The 21066-nt window shown below is 55.8% G+C and overlaps 1 protein-coding gene across 2 annotated transcripts in view; it reads left to right on the top strand.

Moving 5' to 3' along the window:
- LTBP2 (latent transforming growth factor beta binding protein 2) overlaps window positions 1–21066 on the top strand; it is a 99952-nt gene that overhangs the window by 66967 nt on the left and 11919 nt on the right. For both annotated transcript variants that reach the window (XM_055088616.1, XM_024133436.3), the window contains exons 11-21: window positions 1532–1696; window positions 1955–2170; window positions 3269–3288; window positions 4470–4509; window positions 5425–5538; window positions 7655–7783; window positions 8498–8626; window positions 14320–14439; window positions 19262–19381; window positions 20465–20587; window positions 20800–20925. In XM_055088616.1, coding sequence (XP_054944591.1) covers window positions 1532–1696; window positions 1955–2170; window positions 3269–3288; window positions 4470–4509; window positions 5425–5538; window positions 7655–7783; window positions 8498–8626; window positions 14320–14439; window positions 19262–19381; window positions 20465–20587; window positions 20800–20925 — 1302 coding nt within the window. The remainder of the gene's footprint in view (window positions 1–1531; window positions 1697–1954; window positions 2171–3268; window positions 3289–4469; window positions 4510–5424; window positions 5539–7654; window positions 7784–8497; window positions 8627–14319; window positions 14440–19261; window positions 19382–20464; window positions 20588–20799; window positions 20926–21066) is intronic.

Below are 21066 nucleotides of genomic sequence, written 5' to 3'. Positions count from 1 at the left end.
GGGGCTGCTCCCCCACCTGGAACTGGGCCCCAAGTACCAAACCTGATCCCCCGTCCTGCTGGGACGGAGACAGTCACTGCTTCTCTGTTTTCTTTATGTATTTCTTTGAGGGCTTTGCAGTTTGGGATTTTCTACCTCCTCTGTTTTTTCTCTCATCATTACTGTCCCATCTGTTGCCTCATCTGCTTTGGGAGGATGTGTGTTGCCCCTGCTGTGATGTCTGGCTGAGCTGTGGCTGCCTCTTCCAGTGCCTGTGCTTAGCAGCCTGGTCCTTTCACTGCAGACTTTTCTTAAGGAGCCTGCCCATAGCAGGAGCGGCCCTGCTGCCGGCCCCGGGGCCTTTCCGTAATCCTGCGGTCCCCGTGTGCCCATGAGCACGTACGTGTCACTAGTCGTATCAGCATCGTGTCCATGTGTGTGCATGTGTGAACACCCAGGCAGCTGTTTCTAGTGACCTCTGTGGTTTCCAGCGGGGAGAGGCCCAGGCTGGCAGTGCCCCCCTCCACCCGCCACCCCCCACGGCAGAGCTGACGGCACAGCCAGACCAGGGAGGCCTGACCAGTACTGAATAAAACCAGTCCCGACTTGGCCTCTGCAAAGTAGCCACCCAGGTCGGGTGGGCCACCCGAGGCTCAGCAGAGTTCCCTGTGGCCGGCCAAGCCCTCAGTCTGTGAACCGCCGGGTACTGGGTCTGGGGAGGCCACAAGATGAACAGACCCCAGCACCACCCAGAGGGAGCACCCATGTGAGGGAAAGACTGGACCCAGCATCCCCAGGGCAAGGAGATAGTAAGAGCCTTAGATAGTAAGAGCCTTAAAGGGACAGCAGAGAACGAGGGGACCCAGAATGGGGAGAATCCATCTGGCCACTCTCACGAAGAGTTCATGGTGACTTATTTATTGGTTCTGGAAAGAGACCCTTCATGCAGGGAGGCAGAGATGGCCCTTGGTGTTGTTATTTTCTAAACCCAGCGTGGCTCACACTCACTGGGGTCCATGGGATTTTGATTCGTGGATCCAGCCAGCCAGCCAGCCATCTAGCAAGCATTTACTGAGTATCTACGTGCACCAGACATTGCCCAGGGTGTCTGGGCTGCAAAGACGACCAAGACAGGGCCTGGTCCGCAAAGCTCCCCATCAGGCCTGTGGTCTTCACCTCGTCTCAGCTCCCCCGGGAGACTGTGGCCCTCAGAGCACACTGCTCCTCCCTCGTGCTCCCCAGGATGGGCTTTGGTAAACACGTATAGACTCAGAATCTGCAGACAAGCAGAGACATCCGCATTTCCTGCTCTTAGCTTCCCCACGTGAGGGTGAGAGTCAAGGGTCCCCTCAAACAGATAACATGAGGAGGTGCTAAAAGCATTCCTGCAGCTACCCTTCCTAATGTTCTGTGAGCATTTTCAGGGCCCCAACTTCTACACTGAGATGCAGGCCAAGCCAATCTGCATGCACGTGGCCGGCCACTCCTCCACCCACTGCCTTTCCCCTCCCGCTGGCCACCTGCCCATCCCCACCTGCCATGTCTGTTGCAGCGGACAAAGCCGTCTCCATGCAGCAGGGGCCGTGCTACCGGTTGCTGGGGCCCGGCACCTGCACCCTGCCTTTGGCCCAGCGGATCACCAAGCAGATATGCTGCTGCAGCCGAGTGGGCAAAGCCTGGGGCAGCAAGTGTGAGAAGTGCCCCGTGCCTGGCACAGGTAACCCTCTGTCCCCATCTCAGCCCCAGCCACCGAAGGGCTTCCTCCAAGCCAGTGGCCAGCTTCCCCTACCTGACCTAACGTCAGGCCAGAAGACTCTTAATTTTCCTTCCTGTTCAACTCCTTAACCCAACCTGGGGCCCCTCCCTCCTTGCTGCCACAATTGCCCTGTCCCTCAAAAGGCAGGAAAAGGAGGGCCCTGGGTTCCTGCGGGAACAGCATCCCTCAGCTTTTGTCCTCTGACTGTTGAACTTGCAGAGGCCTTCAGGGAGATCTGCCCTGCCGGCCACGGCTACACCTACTCAAGCTCAGACATCCGTCTGTCCATGAGGAAAGCCGAGGAGGAGGAACTGACCAGGCCCTTGAGGGAGCAGGGAAAGAAGAGCAATGCGACCCTGCCCAGGCCAGCAGAGAGGCAGCCACTCCGGGAGGCCACCGGCACCTGGCTGGAGGCCGGGACCACCCCTGACAAAGGTATCTGGGTTGGGGAAGATGCCTGAGAGATTCCCCCTCCCCTCGGGTTACAGCACCTCAAAGAGCCACTGGACCCATGGCATTCCATCTCTGGGGCCTTAGAAAAAGGAGTTCAGAGCAGCAGCACAGCCCTGGGAACCTGCTCTCATGGCCTGGCCTGATGACGTGGCCTCACCTCCTCTTTCTCCCGTATAGGGTCAAGAGGTACCCATGTCCCAGGGAGCTGCTGGTGGGGGTGGGAGAGGTCCACCGCATCCTCCACTCCAGCTGACCAGGCCTTTCCATCCCTTGCCCCCGGCCATGCAGCTTCTGGGGCTGGTGCTTGCTGCCAAGCCTGAAGAGTCGGCAGGTGGATCCTGGGGAATCTGGGGGCTTTAGATCCCCTCCCGTGGCCTTAGAGTCAGAGCACTGGCTCCAGCTCAATTGCCTTGGGCCCAGGAGGTGTGGGGCTGGAAAGAGACTGGGCTCGAGGCACCCCTGGCAGGTGCCCTGGGAAACCATGCAGAAGGCAAGCCCGGGTTACTGGTAGCACAGAGTGCAGGGGGCCAAGGACATATTAGGACCAGGGGAACTAAGTGATGACCAAAGTGCTCCAGGAATTGGGAACAGACAGACACGGAAGTCAGGCAGAGCCCCAGTCATCATGGTAACCAGGCACTGGCCAGGCCAGGAGCAACTCCTCCCCTTCCTAGAACTGTTGCCCTGGCCTGTAGCCTGAGGCAGGGACGGAGTGACCCGATGTGGTCGGGAGGGAGGAGGTGGCAGTGCAAGGAGGGTTACAGCAAGGATGGGGTGGACTGGCCCGGAGCGGGTGGGACTCCTGTCACCGGGGGCATCAAAGGAACCCCGGAGGTTTCCTCTCACCAACTGACCGCTTTGTAGGTCTTCCAGACCTGGGATTGTGGGATCTGGGCTGGCCGGTGCCAGAAGGGTGGCAGGGGCAGAGGCAGGTAAGAAGAGTCTGAGCTCTCTCTACCACTGAGCCTGCTGGCGACAAGGTCAGGAGGTCACGGACTGAACCAGCCCTGGCCGTGGGTGGGAGGGAGAAGGCAGCCAGACTCTCCTCCCTGAGCTCACGCTCTCACCTTTCCTTCCCAGGTGACTCTCAGGCTGGCCAGGTAAGCGAGTCCTCCCACCAGCAAGTCGCGCAAGGGTAGCAGAGAGCAGGACCTGGTAGCACTGAGGCCGCAGGGCAGCGTCCTGTGAGGGAGGGAGGGGAGAAAGATGGAGTGTACATAGGATTTTACTTGCAGAGAAGCCACGGTGGGAGAGTTGATCCAAAGACCCAGTTTTACCCTAAAGGCTGTAATAACAACAGCTCCTGTTTTTCCAGCAGCTGCTGTGCAAGTACTCTCATTTGGGAAGGTCTGGGGCCCCCTGACAGCCTGGCTGTCACTCAGGCTTTCATCACAGCAGATGAGGTCTAGAACTGGTTCCAGATTAATTCCGGATTCAGCACTTTCTGAGCCTGACTTGCTTAAGGTCTCCGATCTCCTCTGTGAGTGGCTCGTGGGGAAATAGAAGCAGAGCTGTGAATAGCCTCAAACCACTTCATTGAGAAAGGGGAAGCCCACCCCCTCTCCTGAGCCCAGGATTTCCCTGTAAAGAACTGAGTGTCCTCCTAGAAAAACATTCCAGAAGAGTGAAGCTGCTTCTTCTCTCATCAGTCTGCCAATCCCTACCCTATCCCTTGCCCCTCCAACCTGCATCCCTGACTCTCCCCAACTATTGTTTCCCCCAGGGAGTTTCTTCTCTCCCTGGAGAAACATGCATTGTCCTCCCAGACCAAAATTCTTCCGTGTCCTCACAGCCCCAGCCATGCTCCTGGCCCTCTGCCACCCCCTGCTCCCCACAGCTCATCTACCTCTGTCCATGGGCTATGGTGAGGGACGCCAGGTGTGGCCTGGGGTCCCAGCTTCACCACGCTGGCCCTGTGACCCTCGGTAGACCGGTTAACCTCTAAAGCTTCTGTTGCTCTATCTGAGATGTGGAGATCTTAGCACTGATACGATACTTGTTGCTGTAACCCTGAGCTGGCACATTACGTACATCGGCTCATTTGATCATCACAGCCTTCTACCAGAGGACAGTTGAGAAGATTCATTAAGACAGTAGACATAAAGTGCCTAGCAGAATGCCAGGGTGTAGTAAGAGCTCATCAACACCTGGAATGAATGAAAGACTGAACGAGGGAGTTAGTTGGATGGGGAGCCTGGAAGCAGGGGTGAGCGTGGAGGAAGGAAGCACATCATGGGGGTGACAGGGAAGCCAAGAGTGACCTCCTCCCGTTTCTGTGCAGGTCACAACCAGTGTTACCCAGCTATCTGCCTGGGTCCCAGGTGAGTGCCTCCTCCTAGTGGTGCCCAGCAAACAAAGGGAGGGAAGGAGAGACCTTAATCTAGGCGTGGAGATAGTACCCGGGAGCTGGCGCACAGGCTCAAATCAGATGAGGTTGTGGATGATGTGACGTGTGAACACTTCTCCTGGGAGCTCTGTACACCGAAGGTGTTATGGGTCAGTGAAAGGCACCGCGATGCCTTACAAATACCTCGCCAGCCACAGCTCTTTTTCTGCCCTTCACGGTGCTGCTCAGAGAATAAACAAGACCAAAGAGGAAGGGCTGGCTGCAGCAGGGGTGGGTCAGGTACCCAGAGCCCTGCCCCCAGCCTGTCTTCCCTCAGGAAATGGTTAGAGCTCCACAGAGCCCAGCTTGCCGGTCCCTGGGGCTGGGGACAGGGCACTGTTCAGAAGTCGGCTTCAGCTTCCTCTACTATGATGTGGACACTAATGCCTGCCTCTTAAGGCAGATGAGACACTGGTGGTCGAGGCAGAGCTCTGTAAACTGTAAAGAACTCTGCAGACAGAAGGAGAGTGCTGAAGTAGGAGTCAGGAGACCCGGGCTTCGGCTCCATCCCCAACAAGCCAGCGGCCTCGGACAAGTGGCCATTCCCAGGAGCCTCCACCTCCTTCCCTGCGGGGTGGAGCAGCAGGGAGACCAGATGTGCTCTGAGCCCCGTCGGGGCTCTCAGATTCTCTGACTCTGTTTGGGGCCAGGTTAAGTTTCAGGAGACTGAGAGGCAGCGGGGATGACCCGCCCTAGGCTCCACCCCTGGTTCTCGCAGCCAGATGGACCGGAGGGCAGGGGGGAGGGCAGGCCACTGCACCTCTGGAGGGAATGTCGTCCAGGGGGTGGGAAAGTGGGCAGCCAAGGGGCTGAGGCCCACTCGCTCCCCCCGCCCCTCTCCCCTCCGCAGGAGATGCCCTAGGAAGACCAACGCCGCCACTGCCTGGACAGGGGATCCCGGAGGCCCGGGAAGAAGAGCAAGTGACCGCCCCCACCGATGTGCTGGTGACCCCGGCCCCGACAGGTACCTGCAGCAGCCCCATGAGGTGTGGGTGGCCAGAGCCAACTCCAGGGCTCTCCCACCAGATGCACAGTGTGCAGTGAACTCCCGCCGGGTTCGGCGGCCCCCGGCTGCATTCCGCAGAGAGCACAGGGTGCCCCTGGTGATGGGGGGAGTCCTGTCTGGAGCACCGGTCAAGCCAGGCAGGAGAAAGAGAAGGGGTGCCTTCCAGGAGAATCCACGGGGCCTTCTCGAGGAAGGCGAGCACATGGGGCCTCCGGGAGGCTGGCTCTTCCAGGCTGTTGGCCCCGAGTCAGCCGAGTACCCTGGCGGTGGGCAGACTCAGGGAGGCCCACAGGGAGGGCCGACTTTAGGGAAGGAAAATGGTTCTATTTCTCAAAGTTGTTTAGCTGCCCTGGAGCCTGCGTTCCCCAGGCTCTGGCCACTGCAGTGGTCGGGGGGTGGTATGGGGGAGATCCCCAGTACATCCACCTTGCTCGGGAATGCGCCCTCGTCAGAGGCTCGTTGTCTGGGGACTTGGTTCAAGAGAAGCAGGGCCGGTGTTGCTGCAGCTGTTCCCTGCTCAAGTGTGTGCTCACGTGTGTGTGCTCGCGTGTGTGTTCCCACGAGTGTCCTCATCGGGGCCTTGCTGCTTGTAACCTCATAGACTGAGGTCACCTTGGGGTGAGGGGTATTTCCAGATCTCCTCCAGTAAAGGGAGAGACCTTGCAGGTTGGTGGAACAGTCCAGAGAGTGTGGGTGGGGCTGGGAGCTTGGCCTTCCTAGGCCTGGACCAGGCCCTCTTCCAGGACCCCTCTTCTCTGAGCTCAGTGCGCTGCTCCAAGGAGTGTCCTCGGCCCCCCTCCGCTCGGCAGGCAAGATGAGCTGGGTTAAGGGGCTCAGCTGGGGATTCAGCTATGTGGGGACAGAATCCCTCCCATGATCTATAGACTTTCGCCTGATCTCCCTTCCCCCTTGCCATCCCCCAACCTCACCCCTCTGGGAGGACATTTAGAACCTGGCTGGAGGTCCTCCTGAGCCCCCAGGCTGACACAAACTTGAAGCCAGGCCAGGGGCAGGGTAGCCCGACAAACAGGCCGGTGTGCACGTTCAGTTCAGTCCAATTTAGCAAACGCTGTGAAGCCCCGCTATGCACCACCACAGGCCACATCCTGACCCATTTCCTTGGGTCTCTGGGGTTCCCTCAGTGCTGTGGGGCAGGGCTGGGAGCCTGGGTGTGTGGGCTTCCAGCTGAGACCTGGAGCGGGAGCATCACTCATTCATTCAGTCGTTTGTTCATTCGGCATGTTTTAAGTGCCAGGTACTTTTCTGGTATTATGGACGCAGTTCAAAAGGCCTATAATCTCTTGCTCTCTATGCAGCCTCAGCCCTGAGTCCTGGCGAGTCTCCAAACTGTTTCTGAATTCAGTTTCCATCTCCCATTTTTACCCATTACCACCACCCAAGGCAGTCCTTGTTTAATTCATTTCAACAGGTTTCTAGGGGCCCTCTGTGCCTCCCCTCCCACCCCAGTCCATCTGCCATCTTGCTGCCTTTCTGAACAAGATGGAATGCAAGATGCGTGGTCTTTCTGAGACAGTTCTGATCACACCCCACCTCCCATGACCCCCTTGCTTACAGGCCTGTCTCAGCGTGGCACTCAAGGCCCTGCTCAGTTAGCCTGTGCCCACCTCTCCCCTCTTCCCCTGGCTGTGGTCCCAAGACCCCCCTCATCAGATCTGTCTGTCTGCCTAGGAAAAACTGGTCAGGAGTTGCCAGGGAAGGGAAGCACTCACTGTGGATGAGAGCTGTCCCCGTATTCAGGGTGAGGTCAGGCTGGAGGCCTCAGCAGGGGAGCCCCTTTGCTGGGACACGGGACACAGGTTACTGGAACCCCCTGGGTCTCGGTCAGAGGTATGCAGTGCTGCAAGCTTCATCCTGGTAGGGCTCGGGGCCCTGGGAGGAGGTGACGTGGGTTCTTACACAGACCATGCTATACGTGGATGTGGGAGGGCCCAGCTAAGGCTGGGGTGAGGCTTCTGTGGTCCTCTGAGGCCCGTGTGCCCTGCCCCCACCCCACTCCACTGCCTTCACCCATCTGCACCCCGCCATAACCTCTGCTTTGCTCCGTCATCCACAGGCATTGACAGATGTGCTGCTGGAGCCACCAACATCTGTGGTCCGGGAACCTGTGTGAACCTCCCTGATGGATACAGATGCATCTGCAGCCCCGGCTACCGGCTGCACCCCAGCCAGGCCTACTGCACAGGTATCCACGTGGGCAGCCTGGGCTCACTCAGTGGCTGGGGTGGGTGGAGGCAGGGCTGGAGGACAGTCCAGAGTCCAGGCAGCCGAAAGTCCGAGCAGTGCTGTGTGGTGGATGGACTGAGGAGAGCAATCCCTATGGACAAAGCTAACCTTACCCTTGGGGAGACCGGTCTCTGGGAGCACCATCTGATGAGTCCCCAGGACTTCAGGAGAATGGGAAGCCACCCCAGGGTCCCCTGACTGGTACTTGGAGGCTTCAGCTCTGAGGTCAGCCCACCTCTCAAACTGGCCACCTTGCTGTCTGCATAGCAGACTGAAGCCACGGCCATCCCTGGGGGAGAGGTTCGGAGGCATAACACATAAATCATCCAGTGTGGGCCTAATCCACTCCACCAATATTTTTATACAAGGGAGACACATCCACTGTGCCTTGAAGGAGAAAGGAAGTTATCACTGGGCCACTGGGGGAGGGGGACACGGGGCAGGGAGGAGGTGTGGGGCCACTGCCCCAGGCCCTTGGTTCTTGAATGGGCCCAATGAACCGACTTCATGGCCCTCAGCCTTAGAGATTTTTCAACTCCCCAGCCTCCTCTGCTCCTTCATCCCCTCCTTGCCCCACAGCACCATTCCCTGTCCAGTCCTTAGCATGGCAGGTTGCTGGCAGGTGCCCAAAGGAAGGCCTCCCTGACTGTCCTTCTCACCTCCCTCCGCTCAGATGACGATGAGTGTCTGGGGGACCCCTGCAAGGGGAGGGGGCGCTGTGTCAACCACGTGGGCTCCTACTCCTGCTTCTGCTACCCTGGCTACACGCTGGCCACCTCGGGGGCCACACAGGAATGCCAAGGTAAGGTGAGCCACCTTTGCCCCCGGGAGGGGCACAGGACCCCACAGGTAGTGTTGGGGTGGAAGAGGATCCAGGCGTTCACAGCACCCAATGACAGAGCTGCAGAGTATGGGGAGTACGGGGGCCGCAGGAACCAAGACCAGGGCTCTAACCTGGACCTGGGAGGAAGCAGACCCTGCCCTGAGGCTGAGGTCGCTGAGACCAGATGGAGGAGTAGGAATCTGAAAGGCAGCAACATTCACCAACGCTCCAAGGAACTGTGACTGGAGCCAAGAGTGGGAGGGGTCTGGGGACATGGCTGGAGATGAAGACGAAAAACCAGGTCCCCAAATCCTGAGTGACAAGGAGCTTCTTTCCTACTGGATAAAGAGGGTGACCCGTGAGGACACCAACTGGGACTCCGGGCAGCCTTGGGAGCAGGCTTGCCTTTGCTGGGAAATGCCTGCAAGGCTTTAAGCTTCCCTGGGAAGCTCTGCACGGGGCCGCTGGACAAAGATGCTTCCAGCAAAGGCCCTTTAATCTGCGGCATTTATACCGCGTACGAAACACTCCACATACTTTTTTATGAACTACAGAGAATAGGATGCAGCACTTTCCGAGCAGTGCCGTAAGATTCATAACCCAGTTGGAATCCTCCACCTAGAGAATGACACTGCTGTTCTGGGGGCTCACATTGCTGGTTCTGGCCTGGGCGCTGTGTGAGTTCTAGGGTTACTGCAACGAGTAAGGTGTGAATGGTGGCACTGTTTGATGAGGAAGCACTGGTTCTGTATGGAGGAATGTGGGAAGGTTTCCCAAAGGGGTGTTTGAGCGGGGACAGAATAATAACAGCTACTATTTAATGAGCACTTCTCATATGGCAGCACCGTCCTAAGCCCTTTATTTATGAAGCTCATCATCCCAACCCCATGCAGCACAAATCCTTATCCCCATTTTACAGTTTAGCAAACTGAGGCTCAGAGAGGTGAATTGAACCACCCAGAGACCTCACACCTAGAGCCGTGGCAGAGCTGGAAACAGAATCAAAGTCACCCTGGCCCCAAAACATGGTCTGCTTCCAACACCTTCCCTTACACAAACGGTGAAGGAAAGGAGGGAGCAGAGGGTATTTCAGGGAAAGGGAACCATTACTGCAGAGGGCAGAGCAATGCACCAGCCTGGCGTGCTCTGGGAATAATGATAAATCCAGTGTGATGGGAGCGCGGGGTATGCAGAGGAAGTGTCAGGAGCCGACGCCAGTTTGCGAAGTGTCTTGAGTGCCAGGCTGAAGTGCTTGGTCGCTGTCCCGCAGACAGTGGCAGCCAATAGAGGTTTGTAAGCAGAGGGCGACGATGCGGTCAGCCAGCTTTCAGGGAGATGACTCAGGCAGCAGTGCTCAGAACAGTCTGGAGTTATCAACGGCGGAGGCCGGGAGCAAGGGGCTTCTCTGGGCTTCGCAGCCTTGGCAAGTGTTGTGGGCCAGAGGCACTGCTCCCTGCAGGCCCAGCCCGCGATGCTGGCCTGGGACAAGCAGTGGCTGCTGCGGGGAAGGGTGTCGCCAGGACTGGCCCAGACAAAGGATCCTGCCTCGTGCCAGCCTGGTTGTCTGTATGTCTCTGCCAACCCGACACCTGGGGGAGGAAGCAGGGAGGTCAAGGTCAGCTGTCAGAGCTTCTCCCAGCGGGGTCTGGCTGCGGTGTGATGAGGCCTCATCCAGGATAACATCCACTTTCTAAATTGTGCTGCTCTGGTAAAACAATATCTCCTTATTTTAAATATTTACTTTATTCTTATTTATAAATTATTTCATTAATTTATATAATTAATTAATAGAAGGCATTACAATTTCTAGAATTGAAATTAATATAAATAATTGATTAAGATAAATTATTTGAATATTAAATATTTAAAATAACATTTACTTTACTAGTACCTATGAGCATCTTTTCGTATATGAGCCTTTGGGTTTCCTTATCTAGAAATTGCTTGCTCTTATCTTTTGCTATCTTTTCCAGTGGTCTTTGCTGCTTTGTCTTGTGGCTCTTCAGGAGTTCCTTATAGATTCCAGATACTTGCCTGGGTTTAGATATGACAACTCTTCCACCTTGTCCTCTGTCCATTGACCTTATCCACATGTCCTTTTTTTTAACAGAAATCATTAATTCTGATGTATTGAAATTCACCTTTTTGCCTTATTTTTTATGCTTTGGGAGCTTTATTTAACAAGTCCTTCCCCACTCTTAATTCACAAAGATATTCTCCTACACCTTCTTTCATTAAAGTTACAGTTTTGCCTTTCACGACATGTTTTAATCCATCTGGAGCCCATCCTTGCATGGGTGTTAAGATTGGGTCTTTTCCATTTCCATTTTTCTCCACAGGACAAGTCAGTTTCCCCAGGCTTATTTATCAGGCAGTCATCCTGGCCCTACCAGTTTGTGGGTCCTTTATCATGTTCTCTTTAGCTTCCCAAAGGAAGGACCAGTTATTTCAGAATTGCCTGGAGAGATATTAAAATGCAGGCTCCTGGGCCCGCCCAGTACTGCTGCATCAGAATCTCTGGACGTGGGCCTGGGAGTGTACATTTTATACCATCTGCCAGTGACTCCACTGTGCACTAAAGTGTCATGAAGTATTGCTCATGTCTGTAAACAAATGCTTATTATTCCATTCATGTAATAAGTACTTTTGGGGGGTCTGGGCTAGGTGCTAAGGACACTAGGATAATAAGGCACATTCTCAGCAGTCAGGGAGAAAAAAAAGCAGTTACTATTCAGTATAAGGGCTGATTCCTAAGGGAACCCTGGGAAGGGCCATATGGGTTGGAGGGGCGAGGGCAGCCTCACTGAGAGATGAGAAGGAAACAGCCAAGCTAGTGGGTGGGAAGCCACTCCAGGCAAGGGAACAGCACGTGCAGAAGCTCCTTAGGCTAAACTCCTTAGGCTTATCCTATTGGCCTCAAAAACATCGAGCAGTTGTATTGCCTGTGTACCTCCTCATTACTATAGTAATCATGTGATTACTATATGTGCTCTTATTTGGGATAAACATGATGAGTACCTGTCCACTCAACTCCATTCACGCAATCACAGATAACTATGCCGGAAATCAACAGCAGAAGAAATACCAAGAAGAGGCCATCTCAGCATTAAGAGATATTCCTATTAGTGAAGTAAACCAAGTGTTTTTTCTTGCGGCCAAAGAACTTCACACCAAAAACTGAATTGTATGTGGACTAGTACCAAACATTTATACGTTTTTGACATTAAAATTTTGACCATAAAGGAAAAAGAAGGAGGCATGTGGGAAGCAGCAACCAAAGTGAGAGAACCAGGTGGGGCTAGGTCACAAAAGGTCTCACATGCCAGGCTGAGGAGCTTGGATTTTATAGAGTAGGTTTAATGCTAGAATAAAAATAATAATAGCTAACATTTCTTCAGTGCTCCCCTTGTGTCAGGAAGGCACTGTGCTAAGCCCTTTACCTGGATTATCTCATTTCATCTGCATAAAGCCTCTGTGAAGTGTTTGAACCATTGCTACGGGTTGGGGCAAGGGTGAGTCCTCCGTTAATTTGAATGTCGGGGGCAGGGAATGGGGAGTGGCCAGAGTGACCTAGAGTTGATAAATTGAACCCATCCTTTTTTTTTTTTAATTTATCTTTAGTCTATTTACTTTATTTTTGGCTGCGTTGGGTCTTCGTTGCTGCGCGCGGGCTTTCTCTAGTTGCGGCGAGCGGGGGGGGCTACTCTTCGTTGCGGCGCGCGGGCTTCTCATTGCAGTGGCTTCCCTTGTTGCGGAGCATGGGCTCTAGGCACGCGGGCTTCAGTAGTTGTGGCACGCAGGCTCAGTAGTTGTGGCGCACGGGCTTAGTTGCTCCGTGGCATGTGGGATCTTCCCGGTCCAGGGACTGAACCCGTGTCCACTGCATTGGCAGGCGGATTCTTAACCACTGCACCACCAGGGAAGCCCTGAACCCATCCTTGGAATGGGAGTAGGGCTCTGCTGGCCATCAAACCAAGCAGAGGCATTTGTGTGAACAAAGGCTTGGAGCCTGGACCAGTGGGGATCAGCATACACAGCAAGGCTGGGGTGAGGCCTTGTGAGGCAGGCTGAGCAGCAGGGAACCCAGCAGGGGAGGGGCATGACCAGGCTTGGGCTTTCAAGCCATCACGGGGCACCATTATGCTTTGGGACAATGGCAGAAACCAAATGGACAGATCCACAGCTGCCTAACATGCTGTCTCTCACTGGCTGCTTAATCCCTAACCTTATTTTTTGGGGGGGGTCGGGGGGAGCATGCCACGTGGCTTGTGGGATCTTAGTTTCCCTGACCAGGGATCGAACCAGGGCCCCTGGCAGTGAAAGCGCCATCCTGGTCCTAACCACTGGACCGCCAGGGAATTCCAATCCCTAACCTTTAGGAAGGCCCCTAGGGACTCTAGGAGCAGACTTCTGGGGGGTTTATTGGGGTCAAGAGGGGGACTTCGTTGGCTTCCTCAGATAGTGCCATAGGCACAGCCACCTGACCTCAAGACCAGCCCTTGCACTGGGGTAAGGAGACAGCTGTGAGAGTCCCCATGGGCCCCCAAAGTAGCCGTCCCCTCCAGGAGAAAGGAACTCAGGAGTTTGCAGGGGCCTGAGCGAGGTCAGTCTCAGACCCTGCCATTCATGGCTGCAGCAAGGATGCCTTCCCTGCCTGGGCCTCAGCATGGGTGTCCTTGGCCTTGGCCTCTGAATGGATGTCCCAGGACCCCCTGCAGGGCTGGCCCCGACTCAGGACTCTTCTGTGTGTTCACAGACATAGACGAGTGTGAGCAGCCTGAGGTGTGCAGCGTCCACTGCATTGGCAGGCGGATTCTTAACCACTGCACCACCAGGGAAGCCCTGAACCCATCCTTGGAATGGGAGTAGGGCTCTGCTGGCCATCAAACCAAGCAGAGGCATTTGTGTGAACAAAGGCTTGGAGCCTGGACCAGTGGGGATCAGCATACACAGCAAGGCTGGGGTGAGGCCTTGTGAGGCAGGCTGAGCAGCAGGGAACCCAGCAGGGGAGGGGCATGACCAGGCTTGGGCTTTCAAGCCATCACGGGGCACCATTATGCTTTGGGACAATGGCAGAAACCAAATGGACAGATCCACAGCTGCCTAACATGCTGTCTCTCACTGGCTGCTTAATCCCTAACCTTATTTTTTGGGGGGGGTCGGGGGGAGCATGCCACGTGGCTTGTGGGATCTTAGTTTCCCTGACCAGGGATCGAACCAGGGCCCCTGGCAGTGAAAGCGCCATCCTGGTCCTAACCACTGGACCGCCAGGGAATTCCAATCCCTAACCTTTAGGAAGGCCCCTAGGGACTCTAGGAGCAGACTTCTGGGGGGTTTATTGGGGTCAAGAGGGGGACTTCGTTGGCTTCCTCAGATAGTGCCATAGGCACAGCCACCTGACCTCAAGACCAGCCCTTGCACTGGGGTAAGGAGACAGCTGTGAGAGTCCCCATGGGCCCCCAAAGTAGCCGTCCCCTCCAGGAGAAAGGAACTCAGGAGTTTGCAGGGGCCTGAGCGAGGTCAGTCTCAGACCCTGCCATTCATGGCTGCAGCAAGGATGCCTTCCCTGCCTGGGCCTCAGCATGGGTGTCCTTGGCCTTGGCCTCTGAATGGATGTCCCAGGACCCCCTGCAGGGCTGGCCCCGACTCAGGACTCTTCTGTGTGTTCACAGACATAGACGAGTGTGAGCAGCCTGAGGTGTGCAGCGGGGGGCGGTGCACCAACACGGAGGGTTCCTACCACTGCGAGTGTGACCAGGGCTACGTGATGGTCAGGAAGGGACATTGCCAAGGTAAGGAACGGGGTGCCGCTCCACCCTCTCCTGGTCCCTCCCCGGGCACTGCCCACCACCAGCTCCCCTTCCAGCTTATCCCCGACTGGGCCCCTTGATGCTGAGCCCCCTCCTGCGCACAGAGAGACCTATCTGTGGATTCTGGAGCCCTTCTGTCGCCTCAGTGGGATTTTGACATCCTGTCTGTCCCGGCAGCACGGAGCACAGTAACTTATGTACACGAGATCCCGGGAGCACCCTCCCATGCACATCTGCCCCTCACCTTGAGTCATGTGGCAGAGGGAAGGTTGATCTACCTGGGAGGTGCCTGGGGCCTTAGGCTTGGCCTACTTGCTAAAGCTTTAAGGCTGTGAGCTCCTCAGAGCTGGACCATATCCTTAGATGACCATGCACGGACACCTGACAAATGTCCATGTGTTGGACACCCCAACAAATGCTAGTGGAATAAATGAACAAATGAGCTCTCATCCTGGCCCCCTTCCCCAGGCCCTGCCATAAGTTGGCTGTGTCATTGCCAACTGATGTCCTCACAGACTGGCTCGAACCTGCCACCATCATGTCAGCTCCCAACAGCCCTGCCACTTCCACCCCCCTGCCAGGCAGGGGGTCTCAGATGCTTGCAATAGGCCTGGGTCATGTGCTCCCAAGACTGGCTGAGACAGGAAGGGGTGAGGGGGAATCCAGGCTCTCTCTGGAAAGAAGTCCTGCCCTGGATCCAAGGTTAGGCTCAGACGCCTCCCTGCTTCCAGGTTTCCCCGGGCCAGGATTCAGAGGGTCCTAGAGGTGAGAGATGAGCTTGTGTGTCTGGTAAAGGGAGCCCACCCCCTTCCCAATGCCACTACCACAGAAGCAGAGTCCAGAGCCCTGGCAGGTCTTGGCAAAGGGGAGAGGTCACTACGGGTGTAGGACAGACAATGCTCTGTCTGCATCCCTGGCGCGTTACTTTCCCTTCTCAATGGCTCCCTGTTTAAACTCAGGCCCACTTATGATAAAGCCTGAACCCACTTTCCTTAACCTCACTAGCTTACTGGGGACAGACAGCCTGGCATGTTCCGGGAGAAGGGAGAGTGAAGGGAGTTAGCATTTGATGTGTGCCTGCTATGTGCCAGGTGCTGTGCTAGGGATCTGATAGACTGCCTCATTTAAGCATCGAACATTATTAATTTGGCATTAGACGTTGTTAAAAAGTAAAGCAAAACTAAAGGAAATGAACTAAGAAAAATACCAGGACATTAAAAATATCAAATTTATACTAACCAGTCTGTGCAAGAGCACAGGCTCTGGCGGAGACAGACCTGGGTTTGGCTCTTGTCTCAGTGTCCGAAAATGGAAACCATAATGCCCATCTTAGGGGCTCTTGTGAGGACTGAATAACCTGCCATATACAAAGTGCACATGCAGCCCCTCAGCAAGCAGGGGGCAGCACTACTGTCTGAGGACCTGTTCTCTCTCACGTCTAATCTCCCCTCAACACCCGAGTCCGTGCCCCTGGATTGTCCCCTTCCCTTCCGGAGGAAAGGTTCCAGATACACACCTCGGCTGGAAGGTCAGGCTGAGTTCCTGGCCCAGGGCAGACACTCTGAGTCTGCTGAGAGAAAAACGGATGTAGCCTGCACGCTTCTCCAGGTTTCCATCCATAACCACAGACCCGGCCCATCACCCCGAGAGCCCAGTGAATTTCCTCTCCTTCTTTCTTCTTCTTCCAACTAAGAAACCACTCTCTCCTCTTAAACTCAGAGTCTCTGGTAAAGGCCCGAGTGGTCTGGACAGCAGCCCATGCAAAGTCTCGATAGCATTTCCATCGTACCAGGACTCTGGGTTCCCATGGAAAGGGGTTAGACTCCCCTGCAGACTGCCAGGGCTCTGCTGTCCCCACCCACGTCCAAGGTCACCTGAGCATCTGGCGCCTGAGTGAGCACCCTCCCCACCCTGTGCTCTCACAAGGAGCAGAGGCAGCACCCTCACATTTCCTCACGCAGAGGCTGCAGTGCTGGTTAGAGAAGCTCCAGGATCCTCCCAGTGTACAGACAGCAGGCTGGCAAGCTGGTCCCTGGGGTGACTGTTTCCTTGGGTCTTCTGGGATCTCTTCAGCAGCCTCATACCAAGAGGATGTGAAGGTTTAGTTAGTCACATGGTCTCATTCTTTGGTCAGCAAACACTTGTTGAGTGCCAGCTTGGTCCCAGCCATGGGCTAGGAATAGAGCAATAAAAAGACAGATAGCTCCTGCCCCTGAGGACCAGGGTAAAAGCTACCAAAACATACCGTAAGCTTAGATTAAAATTCAAACCCTAGACCAGGCAGAAAAATCCGGCTCCAAGCACCAAGAGGTTGGTGGAACAGCCTCAAGATATCTGGTGACATCAGAGCCTGTGCCTTTAACATGGAACCCACCTCATCCAGCATCTTTATCTGGCTCCTTTAATCGGCTAGGCTAGTGGCTCCGTTATAGCCACCCCCACTTAGAAGAGGCCTGCCCTGGCTCAGGTGGAGACCGTGGGCTGCTTTGACGCTCTGCCCTCCCTCTCTCCCCTGATGACAGACCTCTCACACGTGATCATTGCTGGCTGGGGCTCTGGTCTGAGGAAGGTGTGCCAGGTGTGCCAGTGGTGGTGTGCCAGGATAGGCCAGGTTATACCACATTAACAACCAACCTCAACCTTAGTGATTTAGGACACCACAGACTTGATATCTGACCAAGGCCACATGTCCGTCATGAGGAAACATCCTGCCCCACGTTTCCTCACCCTAGAACCTGGCTAAAGGAATAGCCAGCATCTTGAATGTGGCCAGTGTTCATGGAAGAAAGAAAGAGCACTATGCAGGGTTGCACACAAATAAACGTTTGGGCCCATGAATCACACACGTCATAGCTATTGGCCAGCACTAGTCCCCTGGCCCCAGCCAACCACAAGGGACCAGGAGGCACAAGCCCACCATGGCCCAGAAGTGGAGAGCTGGAACTCTTAGTGAACAGCATTCATCCTGCAAGTCTCCTAATGCCCAGTGTGAAACAGTTCGGGCACCACCTCCACAGATGTGCCCAGAACACTTGGGGCAGGGCATACCTCAGGGTCCTTTGCTCCTGGTAAATCTAATCTCCTTCCTATCCTGCCTGATCCCTGCAGGAGAGGTCCAAAGACTCCATTTTTCCTCAGTGTGGTCTTAGAGGAGGATCCATGCCTCATTCTCTTCTCTTCATCCCGGAGTCTCGCATCCCTGAAGCAGGAATTGTGGATAATTCCCAATGGCTTTGCCCATTTTCCTTTGGTACCACAACCAAGGCCAGCGGGCCATGGTGCTGGCCAAAGCTGGTGGCCCTAGGACCTTCATTTCCTCCACCTCTGTCTCATTCTCTCCATCTCTGTCTTTACAGAAGCCCTTAGAATAGTTTAGCCTGGTGTCACCACAGCCCAGCTAGGGGCTCTTGGCTGCCCTCTTTCCAGAGGTGAGCCTTATCTCAGTGTCCCCAAGATTGCCCGGGAGTTCTGGGTATCTCCTTACACACACCACCTGAAAAACCACCTGCCCTGTGTATGTCTTCCTCATGTGGACCCTCAGGGTGAAGTTTTGACCTTGAGAGGTACCTGGTTCCCTGGGACAGAGGGCTTTGATGTACCCGGTCTTCTGTAGACCAAACAACCTCAGAGGAGATTCATATTCACCCTCCACTTCCGGGCCCATGTCCTGTTCTATAATGACAGCTGCTGGCTTGAGTCCCTTTGCAGAAAGCCTGTGTTCTGACCCTTGGCCCTGCCTCCTGCCTTTCTTTCCTCCATGGGTGCTGAGTAGGTCTTCCTCCTGGGCAGTAGGGCCTCTGAACCTACATGAACTGGTGGCCTCCCTGCAGGAGAAGGACTATTATCCACACAGGGAGGGTAAATCTGGCGCTCGGTCAATCTGTCTGTCATGAATAGTGACTGGGAGCCTCGCCACTGGGCCAGAGGAGCAGCATGTCCTCCTGCAGTCCTGACCCAGAGTTCAATCCCTGTGTTACGACCTCCCTAACTCAGCCCAGGTCGCCTGGGTGCCTTGCATGGCGGACTGCCCATCATGCAAGCTTCACGCTGGGAAGAGCCCTGCATGCAGTTCCTGGGAGAAAGCTCACCCTCCCGCTCCTGTCGTGCCCCCAGGACTGGCTGATCTCTCTCCGTGGCTCACCCCTTCCCCTACTTGTCCGGTTGGTGCTCAGACTCATCCTTTCTGGCTGACTTTCCTGGATCTCACCAGAGTGGGTGCTGGAGCTCTATGAGGTTCTCAGCTAGAAGAAAAGTCTCCTCTCCGGCCGAGAAGCCTTGCCGGCCTCCACCCTTCACGCTGCATCAGCCTCAGGGCTGGTCTTGGCCACATCTAAGATTGGGGCGTCATCCTCAGTCCTCATTTCCTGGTGCATGGAAGCCCATTTGGCCTTCATTGCCCGGCTAGGATCTATGCTGGGGCCTCTGGGATCTGCCAAGCATGTCCAAACACGTCATTGTCACCCCTTGTAAAGGAACAAGGGAGATACGAAGGCCCTCCCCAAGAGTCCAGCTCATGAAGTCAAGCTCTCTCACCCTCCCCTAGCTAGTGGAAGGGCAGCCTCCTTCACCAGGGAGTCTCCCTTCGTAAAGGTCTTCCATCTCTCTTTTGTCCAGGACAGTGGATGGGAGGTGGGGTTGGGAACACAGGACAGCACTCACTTTTTCCTAGTTTCCATCAGTACGTAAACAGACATCCCTCCTTCTCCCCAGCCAAGGGCAGGGTCAAGGATTTGCTTCTTCACAGCCCACCCATGTGCTGTGGTTCCCAGAGATGACCAAGGGGGGCGGGGCTGTTATTTTGCAGATATCGACGAATGCCATCACCCTGGCACCTGCCCTGACGGGAGATGCGTCAACTCCCCCGGCTCCTACACTTGCCTGCCCTGCGAGGAGGGCTACAGGGGCCAGAGTGGGAGCTGCGTAGGTGAGGGCTGCTTGCCAAGGCACTGAGGGGGCTGTTTGGCTTGGGACCCCTGGATGAGCCCACAACAGGAAGGGGAAGGGGCTTGTAGGCTAGTGTCCTCCATGACCTGGCTGGGTTCCCAGATGACGCTGGGGATGAGATGGGTGTGCTTCAGTTACTGGTGCTCTGCCCTCTGAGTCAGCCGGGGGTGGGGGTGGGGGTGCGGCGGGCGGGGCCTGTCAGCTCCTTGGCCATATCCCTCCAGGAGCTACAGCCCAAGGTCCCAGCGGCTTCTGTGGCTGGATCCTGCTAGGTAGAGTGAGGTACCAAGCGTCTCTGGAAGAGGCTGACACCGGTGGTGTGTTTCCCAGGGAGGAGTGGTCTTCTGCTCTTCTGCATCTCAATGTCTCAGTGTCTAACAGCAATGCCTAACTGAACAGTGGGTGCTCTTCTCCCTCCGGGGGGAGAGGTGCTGCATGTCATCTGTAGGAGGAATGCTCTTTGCCCTCAGCCCCTACAGGAAGAAGGACCCAGGGTTCAGAATGCCAGGAGGGACTGAGTTGTGAATAGACGCTTTGAGGCTCTGGAGAGGGCAGACATTTCGCAGGCCCTTGAGCCTGCCACTCAGCCACCCAGGCATAACTTGCCCTCTCTCTGCGTTGCCCACTCACCTATTGAACCTGGTGGGTGGGCTGGGAACATGAGATAATGCCGGTCTGGTTGGCGGGTAGGAGACCAGAGAGGTTCAGACTCACTATAAGGTGAGTCAAAGGTCTTAGACACTTGACTCCAGGTGTCCTCAGACGGGCCAAACCAGTCCCAGGGCTGGGGGACCTGGCCCCCTTTTCTAGGAATTTGCAGGATGCTCTGTGTCACTAGGTAGAGCTGAAGTGAGCTCGGGGGAAGTGAGCTCAGGGGAGAAGGGTACCCTGTCTAAGTAGGTGGGCCCAGGAGCAGGAAGGACCTCGTGTCCTTCCCAGGGTGCCTATGGCCCCCTCTGAATGCTGATTCCCTGGCCTCGTAATTGAGATGCTCTCAGCCTGATGATGGAGGCTGCGTGAGGGAGATGAGGCCAGCCTGCCATCCTGGACTTCTCTCCCGCAGATGTGAATGAGTGTCTGACCCCTGGGGTCTGCACCCATGGAACGTGCATCAACCTGGAGGGCTCCTTTAGATGCTCTTGTGAGCCGGGCTACGAGGTCACCTCAGACGAGAAGGGCTGCCAAGGTACAAAGAAGATCTGAAGCACGCTTTGTCCACAGCGAGTCAGCCTGCAGCTCCTTCCCTCTGGCCCGGCGTCCCTGAGCATGCTGACCCAACATGTGGCTGCGAGACCTGTCCTTTCCCCCACCCTGCCCCACTCCCGCCCCACTGGTCTCTGGCTAGCCTGGCATGTCTGTCCTGCAGAGCCCCACACAGAGCTCAATGGCCTGTTTCAGATGTTGACGAGTGTGCCAGCCGGGCCTCGTGCCCCACGGGCCTCTGCCTCAACACGGAGGGCTCCTTCACCTGCTCGGCCTGCGAGAGTGGGTACTGGGTGAATGAGGACGGCACCGCCTGCGAAGGTAACCCGGGGGAGGGGGGTTGGCAGAGAGGGACCGAGAACACAGGCCCTCTTACCTCTCAAAGAACACTCCATTTGTCCCCCAGCTTGGGGCTGATGCTGAGGGTCTCCAGGCTAGGCTAGAGGACCCTGTGAATGGACT

Source organism: Physeter macrocephalus, chromosome 11 (assembly GCF_002837175.3).
Source record: "Physeter macrocephalus isolate SW-GA chromosome 11, ASM283717v5, whole genome shotgun sequence".
Taxonomy (NCBI): domain Eukaryota; kingdom Metazoa; phylum Chordata; class Mammalia; order Artiodactyla; family Physeteridae; genus Physeter; species Physeter macrocephalus.
This window is presented reverse-complemented; position numbering and strand designations above follow the sequence as displayed.